This window comes from Barbus barbus (assembly GCF_936440315.1).
Source record: "Barbus barbus genome assembly, chromosome: 5".
In the NCBI taxonomy this organism is placed as follows: domain Eukaryota; kingdom Metazoa; phylum Chordata; class Actinopteri; order Cypriniformes; family Cyprinidae; genus Barbus; species Barbus barbus.
This window is the reverse complement of record NC_136733.1, coordinates 5,457,614-5,480,428: the sequence shown is the minus strand read 5'-3', so window position 1 is coordinate 5,480,428 and position 22,815 is coordinate 5,457,614. Positions and strand designations below refer to the sequence as shown.

The following is a 22,815-nucleotide window of genomic DNA, read 5'->3' as shown; positions in this document are numbered from 1 at the left end:
GAATCTTTTTTTAAAATTCTCCCAGCCATCAAGTATTTCAAGTTCAAATTCACAGTATAATCTCCATGGCAATAAAGCGATACTGTCATTTTGAATGTTCTCACCCCAAACTGAAGCATGACCCCGTGCAACAGGACTGGCCTGAAACACTCGCTGACCTTTAACGGTGACAATATACCTCTTGCTCATGGGAACTGTGGTTGCCCTGCTAGTAAATTGCACAAGACGACAATAATTTAAAGCTATAACTTTATCTATAGAAATGCTCGTATTATAAGAGGCTAGTATTTTCAGAATAATCGTGAAATGAAATGTATTGATGATAGACTGATTGATTGTTGATTGTACACAATAATAATGAATGCTTCTCTTGTAGCTCTGACCTCCTTTAGCTTTTCTTTGGTACTAACTCAGGGATTGGAGGTTTCAGTCATATGGGACAGGTTCTGGTGGAATAAAAAACAATAAAGGTGAATAAATTTGTTGCTATAACATTTTATTGTGCTGCTTGTTCTTTCAAATATACTTACAGAAAACACAGAAAGTAATTGATCATAGTATAAGACAGTGGTATACAAAGTTTTGAGTCAATCAAAGAGGGCATTTTGTTCTGTAAAAATCAGCATAGCTAAAAAAAAAAAAAAAAAAAAAATTTTAAAGCCTCAAATTTAAAATAACATCCATTTGGGAAATCAGTATAACAAAACGCTATGAAATCTGAATTATTGCAGTCATAATAAAATGCATTTGTGCTACACTGAGGTAAATGCATGTTTACTTAAAAGTAATGGAAGTGCTACAGTTTCTTAAAATTTGCATTTAAAAAGCTGAAAAATAAAATAAGCTAATAAAATAAAAAATGTATAAAGAAATGAATCAGTGCATGATTCCACTCTGCACCCTGTATACATGGCCGGGTAAAAAACTGACTCTCACTTAGTTTACATCTTCAAAACCAGCTATTTCTCAAATAATGCAAGGCCTAAGTATTCATAAAACAAGGCCCTAAGAGAATAATATTAAAATGTTATCATTTTTAGGCAGCATCACTTCAGAACACTACAAAACAATCATTTTAAACCCATATACAAGCGACATATACGTAGACAAAACATGCAACAGTACATTCACATACATATATGAATTACAGGAAGACCTAAAGTTAGTTGAGTGCTTTTCTGTGGCTGCTGGGAGAAATTCTTCTGTGTTACATTATTAAAAAGTAGAAATGTCACTTGATAATATAAACACTGTGTAAATATGAGGTTGAATTTGGTACCTTTGGTTTCTCCCACAGTGCTCCTGGAGATCAAAAGGAGGCCTCAGAATTATATGTCATTACATGCTGATAATGTAGCTTATTGGCTAAAAACAGTTCAAGGTCTGATTATTCAAAATGATTCATATAGAATAACTAGCTGGTGTAAGATAATATTGAGGTCATGTTTGTAAATCACATTTTGTTCACCTGTTCACATAAAAAAAAAAAGGCACAGATTTGTTATTCTTACTCAAGTCAATATGAAACTACATTATTGTTTCAAATATGGATGTGCTTTCTGATGTGACCGACGGCTGTCATGCAGGCTTCCTTCAGAAATCATATTCTGCAGCACACTGGCGAAGATACTCCTCATACAGCTTCCGCTAAGATAAGGATGACAAATATTACAAAATTAGAAGACAAACATCCTTTGAAATCTTTCGAAATGCTTATATTTCAAATGCAGGTTCAGTTTCCAGTTCTCTCACATCTCAGCTGGTTAGCTGGTCTCACAGCCAAGCCAAGCTGGTTAAACTGCTCTGGTTCGATGATTTTAGGTACTTGTCAGCTAGTCATTGCAACTTGCTATTTTTATGTTATTTAATGCATGTCATTATTTATATATTGCTATTTGCATATTTTTATATTTTTTTTTAAACTGCTTACATTTTCAAAACTTTGCCTCTTTTTTTTTTTTTTTTCAAAACTTTACACAGAAATCCAATAATTGCACACACAAAATGCAAGATGCCTCACATCTCTTGCAAAATGAAGCACTGCATTCAAAATATCACAAACACATCTCAAAAGCAAACATTTGTCTTACGTTGCAAACACCTTTGCCATAGTATTATATTTGTGCATATATCATATACACAGTTATTCAAAACACTCTTTTTTTCATGAGCTCTTATGTACATTTCTGTACAAGATTGAAAGTAATTGGCAGATTCAGGTTTCAGAAATTGTGACAAGTAAAGATTTTGTGTAAGCAGTTGAAAACAAACAAACTGTAAATGGTTTAAAAGGGTGATTTTTTTTCAGAGTAATATATTTATAATGCAAAAGGTAAAAAATAAAAATCAAAATGCTCTAAATTAACAAGAACAAACTATATTTAACTGTATAACACAGTTATAAAAAGAAATATTTACCAACATACATTTTTTTTACATTTTAATAGCTGTGAATAGAAAATAAGCAGAGTGTGGAGTTGATGAGACGATTTCACAGAAATGAATAAGAATTTATTAAATAATGAATCACTTTTGCACCATTTCTGCTACTTGTGTTTCAATTTGAGACAAACTACCGTTCAAAAATTCTGGGGTTGGTAAGATTTTATAATGTATTTTAAAGAAGTTTCTTATGCTGAACAAGGCTGCATGCATTTGCTCAAAAATACAGTTAAAACAGTAACTAATATTATTACAATGTAAAAATTACTGTTTTTAATACTTGAATATATTGTAAAATGTAATTAAATTTGATATTATTATTCATGTTGAAAATAGTTTCTGCTGCTTAAAGTTTTTTTTGGGGGGGGGGGGCTGTGGGGGCTTGGGCATGATAAACTTTTTTCAAGATCCTATGAGTAAGAAAACACAGCAATTATTTGAAATATAATTATTTTGTTACATTATAAATGTCTACACTGATCAATTTAATGCATCCTTGCAGAATATAAATAAATTAATAATTAAGTAAAAACTTGATGACCCCAAACTTTTGAACAGTAATGTAAATTTCAACACAAGCAAGGATTGTGAGACTAATGTACATCTTTAGGAAAATGAATGTCTAAATAAACAGTGTAATTATGATATTCACAATGATGCTATTTCGTACCTTCTTGGTTTTGACGACATCCTGGATGTAATTGCTGTACTCAGCCAGTTTCTTCTTCTCTTTCTTAGTCAGCGTCTTACTGCCCTGACTGAAGGAGATCAGACCATTGAGAATGCTGCTGTTAAACTGATGAAGTGACCATTAAAAAACAGAAATCAGCTCAAGAGTTGAATTACAGTCAGTGGTACAGTACACTGAAAGATTAACTGCTAGCATTCAATGATTGCATTAGATTAAAATCTTGATATTGTACAGATATATCTTGACATATATTAATGGTACTTTAAATTGCGGTTTTCCCTCGATAAACTGCTAATTTGCTGCTTATTGATAGTAAGTAGTAGCAGTAATCTAAGGCCCCCCAACACTGCACATTTTGCATCGCTCCTTTGTCTGACACACCCATTTCAGGTCTTGGAGTTTCTACTACTGAGATGATGATCTGAATCAGGTGTGTTTGATTAAGGAGACATGGAAAACATTCAGTGTTAGGGGACTCCAGGATAGTGGTTGGGAACCACTGCTTTGCTGTAAATTGATTTTTTTTTAAATTGTAGTAACTGGCTATTCTGTACATAATTTTTGCATACTGTGCACACTGCACTGTACACTGTTGAATAAATACCTATTCTTAACATAGCCAAAGGATAACGTGTCAAATAAATAAAAGCAAGCAATGTCAGAGTTATGGTGCCTCCTTGTGACAATAAAAGAAGACAATTTTGCTCACCGTGCAAAATACTTGGCCAAGAAGAACATAAAATAGCACAGAGCACAGAAGATGATCACAAACATTATCTGCCAATCTTCAGGAATCCAGTCCCAAAGATACACAACTACACCCTAAAAAAAACACACAGATAAACAGAAAAAAATAAAACACATTCACCTGTGATTGGAACCAATCTTAATCTTCAGAAAATAAGTACATACTGTGGATAAGTAGAGCGTTTTAGCCAATCCCTCTCCAACAAGAGAGTCCAAGTTCAGTTCCTCTGGAGTGAAGGTGCTGATGATGAAGCTGAGGATGAGGAGCAATGGAAGGAAGATTCCCAGAACTCCACAGAGGAAAGAATTAAAACGATTGCTTTTATTGCTGCTCACATTCATCCTGAGGAAAGACAAAAACATGCAAAGCTGATACATATGACATATATGAGCTCTAGAGCCATGATACAGAGCAGATATAGTGTGGATGGATGGATGTGTACCGGTCCTGTTCCAGTGTATGGTTAATGGTAGAGATGATCAGGTTACAGTCTTTCTCCAGCTGGTCAAGTGTTTTTTGGACTGCCTGGTTTATGCTTTTCTCAATGGTCTCACAAACCTCATCAATCTGGTTGATGCATCTGCTGGGCTGCACACACAAACACACAAAAACAAAACTTTAATAATTTTATATTCATTTGATCAACTATCTATAGTAATAGTATCATATGCAATAACACTGTAAAGCAAAAAGTGGACTAATGGAATGAAGAATTATTTTATGGTCATTACCAACAAAGCCACATGAGACATTAAGAGCATTGAAAAAAATATTTTAAGGATGTGAACAGCTCAGAGCTGTAACAATTACTGTAATTCTGTCAATCATTTTTATATAGGTGAACTGCCTATTATAACTGATCAAAAATATTTGAGGTCAGTAAGATATTTAAATGTTTATGCTCACCAAGGCTGCATTTATTTGATCAAAAATACAAATATTTTAATTGTGAAACTTTATTACATTTTAAAATAACTGTCTAATTTATTGCTGTGATGGCAAAGCTGCATTTTTAACAAATGGTGCTCAAGATATTTTTTTTTTTTACTAATATCAATGTTGAAAACAGTTGTGTTGCTTAATATTTTTATGGAAACCAACATTTTCTGATGCATAGAAAATTCAACAGCATTTATTTGAATATATTTGTAACATTAGAAACATCTGCACTGTAAATTTGGATCAATTCACCTCCATGCAAATAAAAGTACAAAAAACAGTAGTGCATTATAAAGCAGCCTGAAATCAAGTTGATCTTTTATGTGTTTTTAGTATCAGTCCATTTCTCCTTTAAGTTGGGCTTGTAAGAGAAGTATCTCTGCTGACAGACAGAACTAATTAATGCAAATGCTGCAGAGAGACATAAATCCATTTCCTCTGACACAGCAGTGCAGCATGGGCAGGCTTCCATTACTCATGTCATTTCTAGGAGGAAAACCATGGACATTTAACCAGCACAGCAATCTGCTACCATCATCTCTTACTTTTTGAGGGTTGGGGATGTATATCGTGGGCATTTCGAAGCCACATTTGTTGAGTCCAGGTCTCCTGCACAGCTCTTGGACAATCTGCATCATCACTCGCTGTGGGAATAAAATCAACACCAACACTGACTGAGACATTTGACCTTAAGATGGGTTAATGCTAAATCGGTTTAAAGTGACAGAGAAACCGCAGAGGATTGAATTTGTAATAGCACCTGTTTGGCTTCCTGTCAGAGAACAAACTATTATGGCAAGAAGATCAGGAGTACAGATTGAAGTGAGACTGGAAATTACCATATTAAATTAGTCCAGACAGATATATATCAGTTTACTTTAAGATTACATTGACTTTAAGGGCAGTGAAGGCACACACACACACACACACACACACACACACACACACACACTCACACACTCACACACTCACACACTCACACACTCACACACTCACACACACACACACACACACACACACACACACACCTGTCTGTCTGTTTCTCGTCCAGCCTCGTCAGCTTTGCTCAGGTAAAAGCGCAGTCTGTCTCCACACTTTTCACTCAACTTCTCAACAATGTTCAATGTACGCTTGCACAACGCCTGTCCCATCGGGTCAAAAAACACAAAGATGAGGTCCGCTTGCTCACCTGAAAATACACAGATATGTAAAATGAGAGGAACTGTTAATCTTATAGTTTTGTGATTTAATTTAAGACAAAATAAACAAATCAAACTTTATTAATGGTACTTTATTACTGGTACATATTGTCTCATTAGCTTAAAAAGATCATTTTAAAAGGTTTGAAAAACTATTTTTGTTCCTGTGTTGACATATTATTGAAACAGGAAGTTGGGTTGGGCATACTGAAGAGCTTGTCTTTTTCTAAAATATAAAATAGCCTTTAATTTAGAGAGATTTGCTACTTGTTACAAAATGAGTCATCAATATTCTTTGGTCTATTTTCTCTGAAAAGAAAGACTGTACAATTTAAATGCTTCAGATCATTTTAACTTTCTAGAATATTTTATTTTTAATCATTAAATGTGTATATCCAGTATTTTTTCACTGTTAATATAGTATTATTTTTATACAATTATAGTATTTATTAATATTTTGAATTAGCATTTATTTTTACATATTCAGTTTTTATTTTAATTTCAGTTTAAATTTAGTAATCATAATAATAGTAATTTTGTTACTTTTTTAAAAAATATTTATATTTAACTTTAATTTATTTTTATTTCAGTTTTAGTATTTTTAGTACTTAAACGTTTTATTTCTGCCAATTCATCTATCATTTATATTTCATATATTTATATAAATTGATTTATCATTAATAATAAAAAAAAAGAAATTGTATTTAACAATATCTAAGTCTTCCCCATTATTGTGGTTTCAAAGAACAAGAGATACCTGGGATTTATACTGTAGGGATACTCATTTAATGAAAGTCAAATGTAAATATTCTAATATTTTGAGATATTGGACTTTTGACTTTCATGAGCTGTAAGCTGTAATTATCAAAACTTAAAATTTTTTGAGATGCACCTGTACAATAAAACGAAGTTACTCCAAATAAAGATAGTATTGTATAATTACAATAGAATATATACCGATTCACTTTACAGCACCTCCATAAAGCAAAAACACACCGATTTACATTCTTTGCTTATCATTGTAGAAGAAGAGTTTTTATTAATTACATTTTTTTTTTTTTTTTATGATTTTGTTTTGTAGAAAAGGTGCATGGCCATCTTGCTCCAATCAAAGTGACTTGAACACACCTGATGTCGTAATTACAACTTCTCAACTCTTAAATATGAACTTGAATGCACTATTACAAATGAGACAAATGTCTCTTACAAATGAGCTGATGAATCAGGTGTTTGATTAGGAAAACATGCAAAATGTGTGGTGGTCCAGGAACTGCTATAGAAGCTAAAACTGTACAAAATAAAGAGATGCAGCCTTACCAAAAGAGGTGATGGCACTGTTGACATCAAAAGGGTACACCATATCTCCATCCACCAACCCTGGAGTGTCCACAAACGTCACCAGGCTGAACTTCTTCTGTTTGGAGGTGGAAATCTCAGCGCTCAGGTAATCCGTGACACCTACAATATACAACTGCAGGCATTTATAAAACTGCGCTGGTAGTAGAAACACAACCCTAAGTGCAGATTCATCATTGTAACAACAATCTGATGTTTCAAAACTATAATTCTAGGGGGGAAAAATCCATCTGATTAATAAAACTGAATTCTGATTAACTCGTCCAGTTTTCTTGACCACGCCCCCTCTGGTGGTCTGTTGTTATGGTTGCCCACAACAGCTCTTCAACTGGCAGCTTTAAGGTGGAGCCACATAAAGCTAGCCAGTGAAGAACGACTGTGAAGCAACGCCAGCCGTTGTTTTGAAAGCATGTAAATAATATATATTTTGCATTTTCTAAAGATAGATATTGGTGCTTCAGTTATCCCCACAATGCCTGCTTTATGGTTGCTTACATGCTCAGAATGATTGTAGCCCACTGATATGCAATTGCTATTTTTTGGGGTGGCTTCTTAGTCAAATATGGTTTTTTATCATCCGCCAGGTGAAAATCACAAGTTAGACTGTTTAGAAAAGCAATATCACACCTTGAATCTGCATAACTACATGTCAGGTCTCATCAAATGTTTCTGCTACCTTCACAACACATCTGCGGTTCACACTGAAGCTCTTTCAGATAGTGGCTGCAGGTGTGCAAGATCTCACACAAACCCGTCTTGTTCTGTCTCATCAACATTCAACAAAGGTGCACCAACACACCCTAAAATCTGTCTGTCCATCTCTCTCTGTCTCTTAACTGCTCTCTCTTTCTCTTTTCAGAAAATACTCTGATTTTGAACATTATTACTCAGAGGTTTCATACAGAAAGATTTGATATTTCTCTTAGAATAGAGACTATGGAGCTAGAAAATAAATGTGGATGATAATTTTTTTTAAATTATATAATTAATTGATAGAGATATATATATATATATATATATATATATATATATATATATATATCTCTCTCTCTCTCTCTCTCTCTCTCTCTCTCTCTCTCTCTCTCTCTATATATATTTCTATTCAGGGACCATAGAAAGTGTATTGACTCAGTGCATCTCAGTGTGGTATGGAAACAGCTCCAATCAGGACTGCAAAGCACTACAGAGAGTTGTGCGCTTAGCTGAGCGCATCTCAGGGTCTGCTCTCCCCTCTCTGCAGGACATCTACCTCAAACGCTGCAAAAATAGAGCTGTCAAAATAATCAAGGACTCAAATCACCCTGGTAACCAGCTATTCACTTTGCTTCCTTCTGGTAAGCGCTTCCGTAGCCTGATGACAAAAACTGAGAGACTTAGGAGGAGCTTCTTCCCCCAGGCCATCAGGCTCCTAAACTCTAACTCTGTGTCATAACATCACTTGACTCCATGTAAATATCACCATATCAATAAGCTATTCATAATTTTTCTCTACCTCATATTGCTGCTATTATATACCCTGTACAACTTTTTTGCACATTATTTTGCACATTCCTCTTAGTACTATTTAAGTCAACAACATACTGACCTGCACATTTATATTTATATTTTTTATCTATCTTTTTATTTTATTCTTTTTATTTTATTTTATTTTTTTCTACTTTTCTTCTCTTAATATTTGTATACTTTATAATTGCACTGTCCTTGGAGCGGACCTGACCTACATTTCACTGCTGGTTATACTCTGTATAATTGTGTATGTGACGAATAAAACTCTTGAATTGAATCTTGAAATATATATATATATATATATATATACACACACACACACACACACACACACACACACACACAGTATATATATATATATATATTTTCCTTTGGATAAAAGCGTCTGCTAAATGACTAAATGTAAATGTAATGTAAAATGTATTATTTTTGTTTCCTATGATTATATAAGGTCACCATCATATACACTACCATTCAAGAGTTTGAGTAAATATTTAAATAAATATATTGTAAATATTATGTAATTATATAAATATTTTTGAAAGTGTCTTATGCACACCAAAGCTGCATTTGCTTAATTACACTAAAACACTAACATAGTGAAATATTACTATATTTTAAAATACCTGTTTTCCATTTTAATGTGTTTTAAAATGTCATTTATTCATGTGATGATATTTTCAATATCACATGATCCAGAAACATTTTTTATTATTATTAATCAGTCTTGAATATAGATGTGTTCATTATTTTTGTGGAAACTGATATTTTTTGTTTTTTAGAATTCTTTGATGAATTGAAGGGTCAAAAGAACAGCATTTCTGTAACATTGCATGTATTTTCTGTTTTTCATTTTTGATCAGTTTAATGCATCCATGCATTAACCATGTATATAATACAAAGATAAAAAAATCTTGCTGACCTCAAACTTTTGAACGGTAGAATATCCATGTAGTTACTTTCATTCCACAGGTGCTACTTAATTAAAATCAGATGCAGTAATGTGCATGTGATACGCTCAATATCCAGGGATTATTAAGGGATCTTTGAGTTTGTTTAAAAATGAAAAGGTAACTGGAGAAACGCGTCTCACTTTGCTGCCAAAAGGTGGAAGGAGATACTGAGGGATCTAGTCCACTGGGGAAAAGTCAAAGGTCAAGAAAGTGCTGCGTCATCTCCAAACCGCACAGCAGCACCACTGCGGAGAGACCCGAGTCATGATGATAGTGTCAAACTTATTGAGATAAGACAAACCAGCCAAAACCACACCCAAACAATGCACCAATCGCAAATCTCATTACTGTTTCTTACACAAACCCACATCCTGATGACCAACACAGACATTTAAAACCTTTAATGCGACACACTATAGACATTCCCAGGAACATAGAAGACAACTGCAGTAAGTTCATGCTCATAAATTTGAGTAAACAAACTATGAGATTCATAAAATTCAGAAAATGATGGTTTATACTTACAATAAAAAGATGCATGCATGATTTACTGTTATAATAGTATGTTTTAAGAATGCATGTCATAATTACGTCAGGTTTTGACCCTGACTTGAAGCTTGTAATATGCAATGGCTATACAAAATGCTATTTTCATTTTATGTTTGTTCCTGTTGCTGACTATCAATTGCATGTTCGCTGTAGCAGTAATGTGGGAAGACATTTCTCTCTGTCTATCCCACTGAAGCTGCACTGTTGTCAATGTGAATGACTCATTCTGGTTCTCTGCACCGGGTGAACCCACACTGCCCACTGAAGGAATACTGCACGATCAGTGTGTGGTAATGATGCCCTCTGACACACCCAAAGATCACTCACCTACACCAACGAAGACCCATCACTCAGATACAGCCTAGCTGTGACACCAGTAGGACTCTCCTTTTAACAGTTACATAAATACACAGCCAAAAGCGTTAAGTCAGCAGAGCCAGAGGGAGTTTATCGAGGTGCATGTGAATGAGATGTGTTGCTATGTTTCGCGCTCTCAGGCGGATACTGCGCTGGCTGTACATACGCTTGCATGACTCAGTGTAAGATGTTAGTCATAGCTGTAGATGCTACTGCCTCGACTACACATTTCCCTCAACCCAAGTCTAATTTTGAACCAATAAATGAGGAAAATAGCACTAAAACTGTTTAATATCATGCATAATATTCCGTTCCAATGACTTAATAAGAAACGTTCCCCCTTTTTTTTAATTGTGATACCATGTGACACTAATCAACAATGCCTAGAAGTCGATATGCATGGCACAGAGGAAATATTCATATTTGATAGGCAAACATGAATAGTTCATATATGCACAGAAAAAATTAATTGCAATGAAAAAAATGAAAAGTAAAATAATAAAACTGTAATTCGAAGCATACACATAAAAAAAAAAAAAAAAATCAAAGGTTCTGAAATATTTCAGTCATATTCATAATATAGCACACTAACATATTTTAAATGGACCGAGACATTAATAAACAGAACAGATTCTACGTTCTATCTCTAACATATTAATCTATTATATATATATATATATATATATATATATATATATATATATATATATTCTTTTGACAGCATACTAAAAGTTACAAATCAATCTTCTATTAAAATGTCCTACCTTTGAACTCCAGCAGAGGTCTGAAATGCGGGTAAAGGTGTAATGTTGCATTTCCCTGTGAGGAAAAGAAGCAAACATGTTGATAAAGGAAAGATAAGACACAGTTAAAGAGGAGAATGTGGTGTGAAGTCAGAAGCCAGGCCCCGTTGTAGGGAGGCTCCCTGCTCTTTCTCTCTTTCCTCTCTCTTTCTCTCTGCAGGCTGGGTGATGGTGTGACACTCTCGGCCACGCTGCAGCTCTCTTCCTGTTCTGCTGGTAGGCTCTTCCTGTAAAGAGCTGATAATCCTTTCATATCACTCCTTCACCATAATTGCATTACTCACGTTGAGGTCTTCACAGAGACAGAGAAGGAAAGAGAGAGAGGGAGAGCCCTATATGCTAAGGAAAAAAGATGCTGTGTCTTTAAGACAACCCCTTTGCTTCCAGAAGGAGCGACTGAGTAAGCTGTGATATGGTCTGCTCTTTCGCCACATGCATGCATGTATGATTTTCCATGTCGTTTTGTCCAGTTTGTCTTATTGCCAAAGCATTTCTTCTTAAATACTTTTGCATCCCTTTTTGCATTATGCATGTAGACATAGCTCAGAAAATTTGGCCTTTTATGAGAACTTACTGACAAATGCTTGAATTCATATTGAAAGCTTTTTGACATTTTCAGACCTTCTGAAACTTTTTATGGAAGAATCTCTTATGCCCACCAAGGTTGCATTCATTTAATCAAACATTCAGTAATAAAAAAAGTAATATTGTGAAATATTATTACCATTTAAAATATCTCACCAAGGCTGCATTTATACATTTAAAAATGTTGTGCTACATAATATTTTTGAGGAAACTATGATGGGTTTTGTTTTTCATAATTCTTTGATAAATAGAGTTGTGTTAAAAAAACCCAAAAAACCTAAAGTGCGAACGGTACTAAAAGTAAGATTACTCTTTTATTTTCTTAGAAAAAGAATCTGTGAAAATAAAGTTAAACAACAGTCTACATTTTCTCTCTGTTTAATCAAATTGCTGTCTATTAAAGACATCTTTGTTTCTGTAGATCTAATTTATGCTGTCTTAATCCACGCAGTATTTAATTGGCATATTTTACTGTATTCAAATTCATTCTGAAGAATTTCCTCCTCAATCAGCGGAAAAAATTCCAGACATTCCATCTGTATCTGCTCACAAGAATGCTTTTTCTGGACTTGTACCATTAAGGAGGAAAGTTGAGTTAGAATAGGAAATAATGTGGAGAAAGTGCACAGAACAGGATTGGGCAATGTAATATTTTTTGCTCTGATTTTAGAAGAAAAAAAAAAAAAGCAGATTTTCTGTGAAACGGATTTAAACAGAAAAAGTTATTAATTGAATCTAAGCCTCCAACATTCTTATCGGTAGCTGAAAGCAGACAAACAGTTAATATTCTCTTCTTTAAACTGTATAAATACTAAAGGTGGTTTTCACAGCCCTCCTGAGATCAGGAAAAGGTGTCCTTAAAAATTCAAATAAGTTATTTCAGAAACTCATTAAAACAGATTCAGCTAATGTGTTTTCATTTGATTGATCTCTTTGCAGCTTGGATTTTATTGAATGACACCCAGAGAAAACCCCCGCTGGTCAACAAGTGACCCCTGAGTCATTATTATTAATAGCCCCATAATTAACAGCACTCACAAATGCACTTTCACTACTCATCCGTTTTTCCACTCATCCACCATATTTATGACCATCAGGTGGTTAAAATTATGGCAATAAATACAAAAACACATGAATACACTATTCATCTTTGTATACCTCTATATATATGCATTACATGCACTCCTCTGCTGGTATTTGGAGATGGACTGTGCATTAAATGTATATTTAGGGTCTATGCTAACTTGAACTCTGTAATATTTTTATGGAAAAAGTCAGTTGACTGAAACAGATAAATATGCACACTAAAAAGGTAATCAATGCACCAACATAACCATTCGCCTTGCACCATATACTGGGGTTAAGAGTGTAAAGTGTTCGCTTTAAGCAGCTTTCTCACAATAATCTGCTTTCTGGTGTACACATAAATGTACTTACTGTTAGTGACTCTCGTTTTTTTCCACTAGTTATAAATGTGAAGCCTTGTGTCTCAATGGCAACACCTGTCTTCTGTACGTGCTCCTCCACATACCTGAAAGATAGATTTAATTTGAAATATTTTTATCCCCATAAACAAAATGTATCCTCTTTAGTATTCATAGGTTTTACTCTTTTTTTTTAAAATAATTTTTAAAAACTACATGGTCAAATGCAGTGGTTTGCAGCCAGGGGCCTTCAAGATTACTTTGACTTTCATTTGAATTCATTTGATGATTTCTAGACCTGGTAAAATCATGTGCGTTAATAATGAATTTGAATAATCAATGTGCATTTTTTTGTTGCGTCAATCTATAAAATATTTTATCAGGTAGATGTTGTTAGTAAAACATTTTTAAAACCCTATCATTGGAGTCAAACAGGATAAGAAACATAATATAATGAGACTTGATGTTAATAAGGGAAAAGACACATTCTCATTAAAACAATGTGTGTCTGTATAATCTTCATCTCCAGATTCCTGATTCTATGAAATCATTTAGGGATAAAAGCTGGTTTTGATGTGAGAGGTGCGATTACCAGTTAATGAAGGAGCTTTTCCCAGCAGAATGGTTTCCCATAATCATAACTATAATTTTTTTCCGTGGCGGTAACAGCCTCACTCCCAAACTCTCTGCAATTTTCACCAATCCTGTCAAAAACATCCAGACAAAAGGAGCTTTATTACAGTAAATGTGCATACAAACATGCAATTAGCCCCTGAACATACTGTAATTGTATGTTGCTACCCTGTAAAGGACATTTCAGTTTACATGAACTGGAAAATATTGTATAATCGTGAATTTACATATACTGTAGTATTACTGGCCCATAGACTACAGTAGTGTGACATGCAGAGACAACTGCTCAACATGGCTGTGTCTCAAATCCCTGTGAGCTGCCTACATAGTCATGTTGCCATATCATATGAAGTCCACAACTGTCTTAGGTAAGTTTTTTTTTAGCCACAGTCAATAACACAACTTATGAATGAGAGACTGGTAAGTTATAACTATATCTAACAGCATTATATATGTCGGACGTTTGATGATTGAACTTTCAAGCTGATTTGTAACGTTACCCCACAATGTTTCATAATGTTTTAGATGACAAAAACACAAATAGCAACACGTGTTTACATACGAATGATACCCGTTATTTACCGTTGTCGTTGTCGATATATAAAGTGTGGCATTCCTTCAGTATTGTTTCACTCGGAGATGTAATGGTCGATTCCAGAGGATTTGCTACAGCTCGCGGCTTCTTACAGCCTGACATATTGAAAATCTGCAGGAATGATTTTCACCGGGGGAACCAAAACAGTGTCGCACACATGTAGAAACGTCAGAAATGGAACGCTTTGGCGCACTCTAGTGGAGGTGAAAGACGAAACGTTCCAAATGAGAATGGAACAGACTACACACGTTAGCTTATACTCAATTTTAGAAGGCCTATATAATGAAAACAATTAACATAACATAACATATAACATAACAATATAATGTAAAATGAAAACAATAAATACTAGGTAAAAATGACAATTCATGCCTAATTTATAAAAATCTAATAGAAATGTGCAGAAAATATGCTTGAAAGTTTATGACAACTAGATCAACCATTTTGCATTTACCGTAATGACTTATACGATGAACTAATGACTTGAGGTTTTGAAGGATAAGACTATTGCACAGAGAACTATATAATACATCTTGAGCAATATGACAACAGTAACTGAAAATGTAGGAAACCACAGACAAATGTGCATAATCAGTTGCATGAATGTACCAAAGCAATCGCAACTTGTTCAAAAGAATGAGAAACTTTTATGATGTGCACAAGTGACTAGATGATGTGGAGGCTGAACAAGTAGTTTTGAAAATTTTATTTCTGTTCTGAGAAATGCACCAAAGCGACTGAGAAAAACTGTAATTATTTATGCAAATAAATAAACATCAAGATCAGTAGGTTTATGTACAGATGTGTGCATTTACGTACTGTATATATGCAAATGTAAATAAAACAAGTATGTATTTACATGGTAAGTAAAGTATGTATTTCCTATGTAAGGCCAAATTACTCAAAATTAAATAATTTAATAAATGTTGAAATATATAAATAAATCGTTAAGTACATACTTAAATACATATATAAATATATTCATTTATTCATTCATTTTACGAGGAAGATAAGAGGAAATAAATGAATGAATGGATAAATAGATAGATAGATAGATAGATAGATAGATAGATATTTATTTATTTATTCATTTATTTATGTATTTAATTATTAAATTATGCGTTGAACGATTTATACATATATTTCAACATTTATTTAATGATTTAATTTCAGTAATTGAGTAGGGGAGAGCGGGGCACAAAGTAACACTTTTTGACTTTCTCAAATTGTGTAAATCCACTTCGTGTTCAGAGTATAATTTTTTATCCACAGTAATTTCACACTTGTCTAGTACAAATATATTGCTTTGTTTCATAAATACAGTGTATACGTTTTTCTTTATTTACCCTCAAAAATTGGAGGTGAAATCTGACAACATGCCCCGTAGGTGGGGTACATTGTAACAGCTGAGGGGTACATTGTAACATGACCATATGACACCCTAAAATGCTATCTGATCTTATGAAAAAAATATACAAGATAAACTAAAATATTTTGTCAATAAAATAAAATTATTATTTATTTTAAATAAAATAATGATGTTTTTTAATAATTAAAAGTAATCTGATTTTTGAGTTTGACAATGAACACAGTGCAACCATGCCTGGGAGGGCCCATATAAACGAGGCAAAATGCTTTCCATGTCTTGAAATAATAATTTCTGAACATTAAACAATGATTGTTAGTCTTTATTCTGTTTCTCGTCGTTTCTCATTAAAATGTATTAAAGTAAATAGTGTGAATTACATCGCTAATGTCATAGAATAGCACGGCAGGGCAGATTGTAACGCAGTGTTACACCTTACCCCATCTGCTTAAAACCTGGTCAAATAAATGTTCAGCGATATCTTCAAAATACTTTTGAATTTTGGCGCACTTTTTTTCTATATAATGTTGATATGGTAACTAGTAAACTAGTAACTAGCATGTGTGGAAATATTTAAAAAACGTGTGTTACAACTAACGTGTAACGTGTGTTACTTTGTGCTCCGCGCTCCCCTAATAATTTCCACAGTAAGGAATGGAAATTGGATATGAGGGATGCTTTCAGGGATAATATGTCAAAATAAAGAGTACACAGTACTGGGCATAGTAAAATACAGGTCTGAACCCCCTGTCCTAACGTTGTGCCTGTGAGCTTGATCAACCTGCCAGACTCGACTCGCACGCGTGCGTTAAATGCGGTGTGTGTCTCTTTAAGAGCGCAGGTGAAGGGTGTGGTCAAACAGCAAATTCAAAGTTTCCGGGAAAGAACGCAGGAAAACAGGTTGAAGATGGGCATGAATCAAGCGTGACCCAAAATATACAGGATTCGAAGCCCAAAACGAGTTTAGCACTGTCGCGATTTTATCTTAATAATTTCTGGTTACTTATTTAGTTCATAGAAAAGGGTTTGATGCGTTTGCCGGGAAACAAAAGGAAGCAAGTGAATTTGCCAAGGAAATATTTGATCCTATAATCTGATGGGATATCCTTACAATCCTAAAATGATAATATCTGCAATATTTCTACATCTGCTTCTTCTGTCACATCAAACAGGTGAGGAAAATTTTGGTTTCACTTTTACAAGAGATATTATACTGAGGTATTCTTATGTATTTTATATAGAAACTACAATAGTCATTTACTATAGTGTTTACATGGTGTTTCAGGGAATTTCCAAAAATACCATGGTACATGTTCAAACCCCAATGGAGGTACCATAGTACTTTTTGTAATTGAAGCCATTGTACAAAATTATATTGACATGATACTTCAAGATCTAAGATATTACAATTGCACTGTATTCAAAAACATGGTATTCCCACAGTACTTTTGCTGCATGTTTGATCATGATCACAGTACTGCTCTAAACCACATTTCTCTGTCCTTCTTCCTGTAGTGTCAGAGGAGCAGGTGCAGCGGTATGTTACTGGAGAGAAGGGTGGGAATGCTATACTACAGTGTCTTGACCAGCCAGTTAATGCATCTTCACTTCTTTATCGCTGGAACAAAAATGGGGTTGTTGTTGCAACCCAAAACCCCTCGAAGCCATCAGAGCATCTTTCCATTTCAAACAATGGCTCTCTTTGGATCAGTGGCCTCCAGTATATAGATGAAGGCCGGTATGAATGTGAATCCCAAACAAAGGATGGCAGCTCATGGCAAACTCTCTCAAACATCCTGCTTCGAGTTGCCGGTATGGTGCTATGGATATCTAAATCGTACTAATGTGACAATGGAAAGTTTTGATATGCAATAGATGTCTCTGGTTTCTGTGAGATCGGGAGTCTGACTTCAAACTGGTTTTTCTGGTTTAACTGCAATGCAATCATGTGACTGAGATGCATAGGATAGACACCATGCGTAACGACTAACCGAACACAACAAGAAATATTACAGTTTAGTTTCTCTTAACATTTTTAAAAAGTGCGAAGGTTTGGGGTCAGAAATATCTTTTGAAATAAAGTGAATATTTTTATTTAGCGAGCACACTTTAAATTCATCAAAAGGTAAAGAAAAATCAGTTTCAAATTAATGCTGTTTTTAAACTTTCTATTCATTAATGAATAAAATCAATCACATTTACCACAAAAAATATGAAGCAGGCACAACACCACTGTTTTCAGTATAATCAGAAATGTTTCTTGAGTAGCAAATCAGTACATTGCAATGATTTCTGAAGGATCATGTGACACTTGAAGACTTGAGTAAAATGATGCTGAAAATGTAGCTTTGCATCACAGAAATAAATGACATTTAAAATATATTAAATTAGAAAACATTTATTTAAAATTCTAATATTATTACAGCATAAAAGCCTTCTTTCAAAAATAAAAATAAATTATATATATCTCTTACTTACACCAAACTGTTGAATGGTAGTGTGTGTTATTGAAGGTCAGAATGTTCATTTGATACGTAATATTTTAAGAACAGCTGATTCTGAAGTTCTAAAGAAACATTTTTGATGATGGTTGAAATGACAGGTGGTTTGTGAAAGATAGATGAATAATTATGTTCATACATTTGTATTAAATTTCAGAAGGTCCAACTAGTGTCTCACTGGCCATACAACCAGCAGCTCTCCTACAGAATGGAACAATATATGTCAAAAAAGGCACAGATGTGCATTTTAACTGCTCCAGTGAGTCTTTTCCCTCACAAAACTTGACATGGACTGTTGAAGATTTGGCACTGGACAGTTATGACAGGGCATCTGGGAACAAATCATTCCTTGAGTTCTCTATAAGTAACATCCAACCAAGCGATCAAGGGATGTACACCTGTACATCCCAGAATACACTCTCCAAGACAACTGTGAACAAAAGCCAGGAGCTGCTAGTTTACTGTAAGTTTTCATATTTAAAAAAAAAAAAAGATTGGAAATGTAAGCTCATAATTGATTCTTTGAATCAACTGGAGTTTTTGTTTTATTTGGTTCTTTCCATTTACCTTGACAATTAAAAAATATTTTCTGTTGCCGTTATCTGTATAGGTTTTGTTTGTTATGTCTGTGTTTTATAATGTGTGCTTTAATTGTCTCTATAATGTATTTTTCAGATGCTCCGGAGAGGCATCCAGAGTGCAGTTGGGAGATAGTAAATGAGCCATTGGATTTCTTGTTCATATGTAGCTGGTATGGAGGTTACCCTGTGCCCACTCTGGACTGGCATGAGGTCCTTGAAGAACATGTAATAGCCAAGGGCCCCACGGTCAACTCCACATCCCAGGAGACAGAGCGTTTGGAGGTCCATGTGAATGGGTTTATATTGGACAGTGGAGAGGAAGTGAAGTGTATTGGACATCATGTGACTGGAGTGGAGAATTCCTGCTCCTTTAAGCTCAGTAAGCCCATTTTTTCTATAGGACTACAGTTTTTATTGTTTTTCTTTGCTTTAATGAGATTTAACTTCTGTGTTGTTTTATCTTTCTCAGTGTATTGATTTTTTTTTTAAAGAAATTAATAATTTTTTTTTCCCCCAGCAAGAGATCATTAAATAGATCAAAATTGACAGTGAAGACATTTATTATGCTACCAGAAATGTACATTTAAAATAAATGCTGTTTTTAAAATAACTTTTTATTAATAAAATAATCCAGAAAAAGGGAATCACAGTTTGCACAAAAATATATTAGGCAGCATAACAATTTCTTTCAACATTGTTAATAATAAATGATTCTTCAGCAGCAAATTAGCACATTAAAAGGATTTCTGCAGGATCATGTGACACTGAAGACTGGAGTAATGATGATACTAAAAATTCAGCTTTGTCAACACAGGAATAAATTACATTTTAAAATATTTAAATAGAACTCAGTTAATTGAAAATGTAATAATATTTCTGTTTTACTGTATTTTTGATCAAAGGCAGCATTGGTGAGTATAGAAGACTTCTTTCAAAAATCTTACCCACCCCACATTTATTTTTCTAATCACATTTTCTAATCTATAATATCAGTCCAGTTTTTGCTTAAATTTGAAATGCTTCTAGTAGCACATATGAAACTTTATTTTCTTTGAGTGGGCCGACCGATGTTGTGAGTTTGGGCCAGGGTTACGAAACTTCTTTAAAATCAGCCACTATATGTGCAGTTCTTTTGAGTTTTGATCTTTAAACATTCCCAGAATATTACAGCTTGAGTTTCTGCTTGTCTTCATCTTCTTCCACTGCATCTCTGGCTAAATTTACTAAATTTAAACCATTATATTTGATGTGTCTTCCAGTGAAGCCGTACCCCTTAGGCGATCCCATGGTAACCGCTTTGGTGGGCAGCAATATCACCCTCAGCTGTATTGAGACCGAATCTCTACCACCGGCTAAGACTGTCTGGATGCAAAAGGACAAGAAGATCATCAACACCACGTCCAAATATATTGTGTCTGATAACAACCCCAACTACAAACTCACTATAGTCAATGTAACAAAGAAAGATGAAGGGATCTACTTCTGCTACAGTATAAACCCTCTTGGTCCAAAAGAGCTGGAAGTGTATCTTACTGTGAAGAGTAAGTTAGAAACTTGAATGTTTCTCCATACTTGTTATTTTTTTTATACAACAAGAATGATTTTATTCCTATTTAAAACATGCCCAATCACATTTGAACTCAAATTCAAAATAACATGAATAAAGGATAAAGTTAACGAAACCTATTTTTAGACCATTCCTATTTTTATAATATGTCTGGATATTTAATTGTATTATTTGCATTTAAGTAATCTTATGATTTCAGTTGTTTAAGAATTAGATGCATGTTTTAAAGCATCAGAGATCTTTAAATACTAGTGATGCTAAAGCTATGACACCTGTGCATGAATGTGATCAGACAAGATGTTTCTGACATTGCTCTGTAATACCTATCCCTTTGCAAAAGGATTACACAATGAACTTCTTCCCTTTGTGATAAAATAAATTTCAGACTGTGTACAGTATGACTACATTTAATCTTTGTTCTCAGCTTCTGCAGGTAATGAAGGGGCTGTGGTTGGTGTCTTTGTTTCTGTTTTGATAATGATGATTGGAATCACTATCGGTGTGACAGTATATTCAAAGCGGGATAGAATTTGCATTGGTAAGTATTTTTGCACACTGAGTGCCTAAATAAAACTTTTTTTTATAAAGATAATTTGTATTAATGTTTATTTTTATTTTACAGGTTTAGGATTTAGGTAAGTATTACCGCAAAACATTACAGCTCATTAATAATCATAGTAATATATCAGCATTATTGCAAAATATGAGTTTGTCTTCATACATATAATATGCACTGTAAGGATGTGTAAAGCTGAGGCGTAACATTTTCTTTCTAGTCAATTAGATGATGACAGAGGGGAAATACTGAGTTTAGTGGATTCAGATGAAGAGGAAATTTTCCATGATACTGTTCCACGACTCCCTCCGCTGACAAACGGTCATGCAACCACACTCGTAGAGATTCACAGAATACCATCCAGTAAGTCAGCGGTGTCCTGGATATTGTTCAGACGTTTGTGTAGCAAAAGGAGTTTGATTTGAAAGCATTGGGAACTGGGAAATTTTATATCATGATGAATTTAAACAAATAAAAGTAAGGCAATATTTTTGATAATCAGCTTGAAAAACCTGGAAATATGATAGATTTTTTTTTTTTTTGTAAAAAAACATTTGCAAAACATTCTGTATTGAATATATTTTCTTTAGTTATGCTTAGCTCTGAAATATTTAGTATTGCTGATAAATATATATTTTTTTGTACTTTTGGATTTGCTGAAACAAGTGTGTTTATTTTACAGGTGATCATGAAGATAGAACAGTACAACACACCGATCAAACACATCCAGAACCAGTATAACAGTCTGCAGACTGTTAGTTATCAGTTTAAATGTACAGAAAATCAATCTTCCAAATGGTCAACTCTGCTAAATTATTTGTTTGTTTTATGTGATATTTTCCTTGTATAATATTCCAGCAATCTGTGTAAAGTGTAAAGGTCTTAAACTCATTTTAGAAAGGCCCTGTTTTTATTTTCAGTATTAGTTTTTAACTTACTGGCCTCAATTCATGAAAATTCAAACTTTTACTACACATATGTACATATTTACTACAGTATGTCAATGAACTGTGTTACGAAATGTTATTGTTGCTTGAACTGGTTTGAATGATTCTTTCTGTAAAATTATTTTGGGTGAATCTCAACAAAAATGTCTGGGTCATATTTTGTGGCATAGTAAGAATAATAATAAAAATCCTTAATTATACGAAGCCTATTTTGTACCATTACAATTTCTTTGCATTGTGAATGAATTTTCATGACAATTACGTAAATTTCCCATACTGTAAAGCATCCAGGCATTTTACTAACGTGTGTGTGTGTGATTAAACAGCTAAAATTTAAGCCTAAATTGAAGGCAGTACAACCAAATACTAACATGTTTTTTTTTTGCCATTATATAATTAGAAATAAGATCTTTTTAATGAGAATTGCGGGTGTGCAGTAATGTATAAAACAATACTTAAACTAGCTTTAAATGACACTATAAAATAAAATGTATTCAAAGCTGTAAACTCACGATAC

The 22,815-nt window shown here is 33.8% G+C and overlaps 2 protein-coding genes across 3 annotated transcripts; one reads left to right on the top strand and one right to left on the bottom strand.

Moving 5' to 3' along the window:
• Nucleotides 1-476: 476 nt before the first annotated feature.
• On the bottom strand, nucleotides 477-14,956 carry LOC306870543 (uncharacterized protein). Its single transcript, XM_079417857.1, has 12 exons — nucleotides 14,768-14,956; nucleotides 14,145-14,256; nucleotides 13,566-13,659; nucleotides 11,505-11,559; nucleotides 7,337-7,477; nucleotides 5,849-6,009; nucleotides 5,366-5,464; nucleotides 4,324-4,469; nucleotides 4,046-4,223; nucleotides 3,843-3,955; nucleotides 3,113-3,200; nucleotides 477-1,647 (listed from the first exon to the last, which is right to left on the bottom strand). The coding sequence occupies exons 1-12, from the start codon at nucleotides 14,880-14,882 to the stop codon at nucleotides 1,594-1,596; spliced, it is 1,356 nt and encodes a 451-aa protein (XP_079273983.1). The 5' UTR covers nucleotides 14,883-14,956; the 3' UTR covers nucleotides 477-1,593.
• A 2,040-nt stretch (nucleotides 14,957-16,996) lies between these two features.
• LOC306870539 (V-set and immunoglobulin domain-containing protein 10-like) lies at nucleotides 16,997-22,506 on the top strand. Of its 2 annotated transcripts, none has more exons than XM_079417854.1 (8): nucleotides 16,997-17,318; nucleotides 17,662-17,958; nucleotides 18,805-19,110; nucleotides 19,323-19,607; nucleotides 20,488-20,769; nucleotides 21,220-21,345; nucleotides 21,572-21,714; nucleotides 22,034-22,506. In XM_079417854.1, the coding sequence occupies exons 1-7, from the start codon at nucleotides 17,243-17,245 to the stop codon at nucleotides 21,577-21,579; spliced, it is 1,380 nt and encodes a 459-aa protein (XP_079273980.1). In that variant the 5' UTR covers nucleotides 16,997-17,242; the 3' UTR covers nucleotides 21,580-21,714; nucleotides 22,034-22,506. The 2 variants fall into 2 exon arrangements, with proteins under 2 accessions (XP_079273980.1, XP_079273979.1); XM_079417853.1 differs by having other exon boundaries at nucleotides 17,016-17,318; nucleotides 21,220-21,333; nucleotides 21,418-21,714; nucleotides 22,034-22,500.
• Nucleotides 22,507-22,815: the final 309 nt, after the last annotated feature.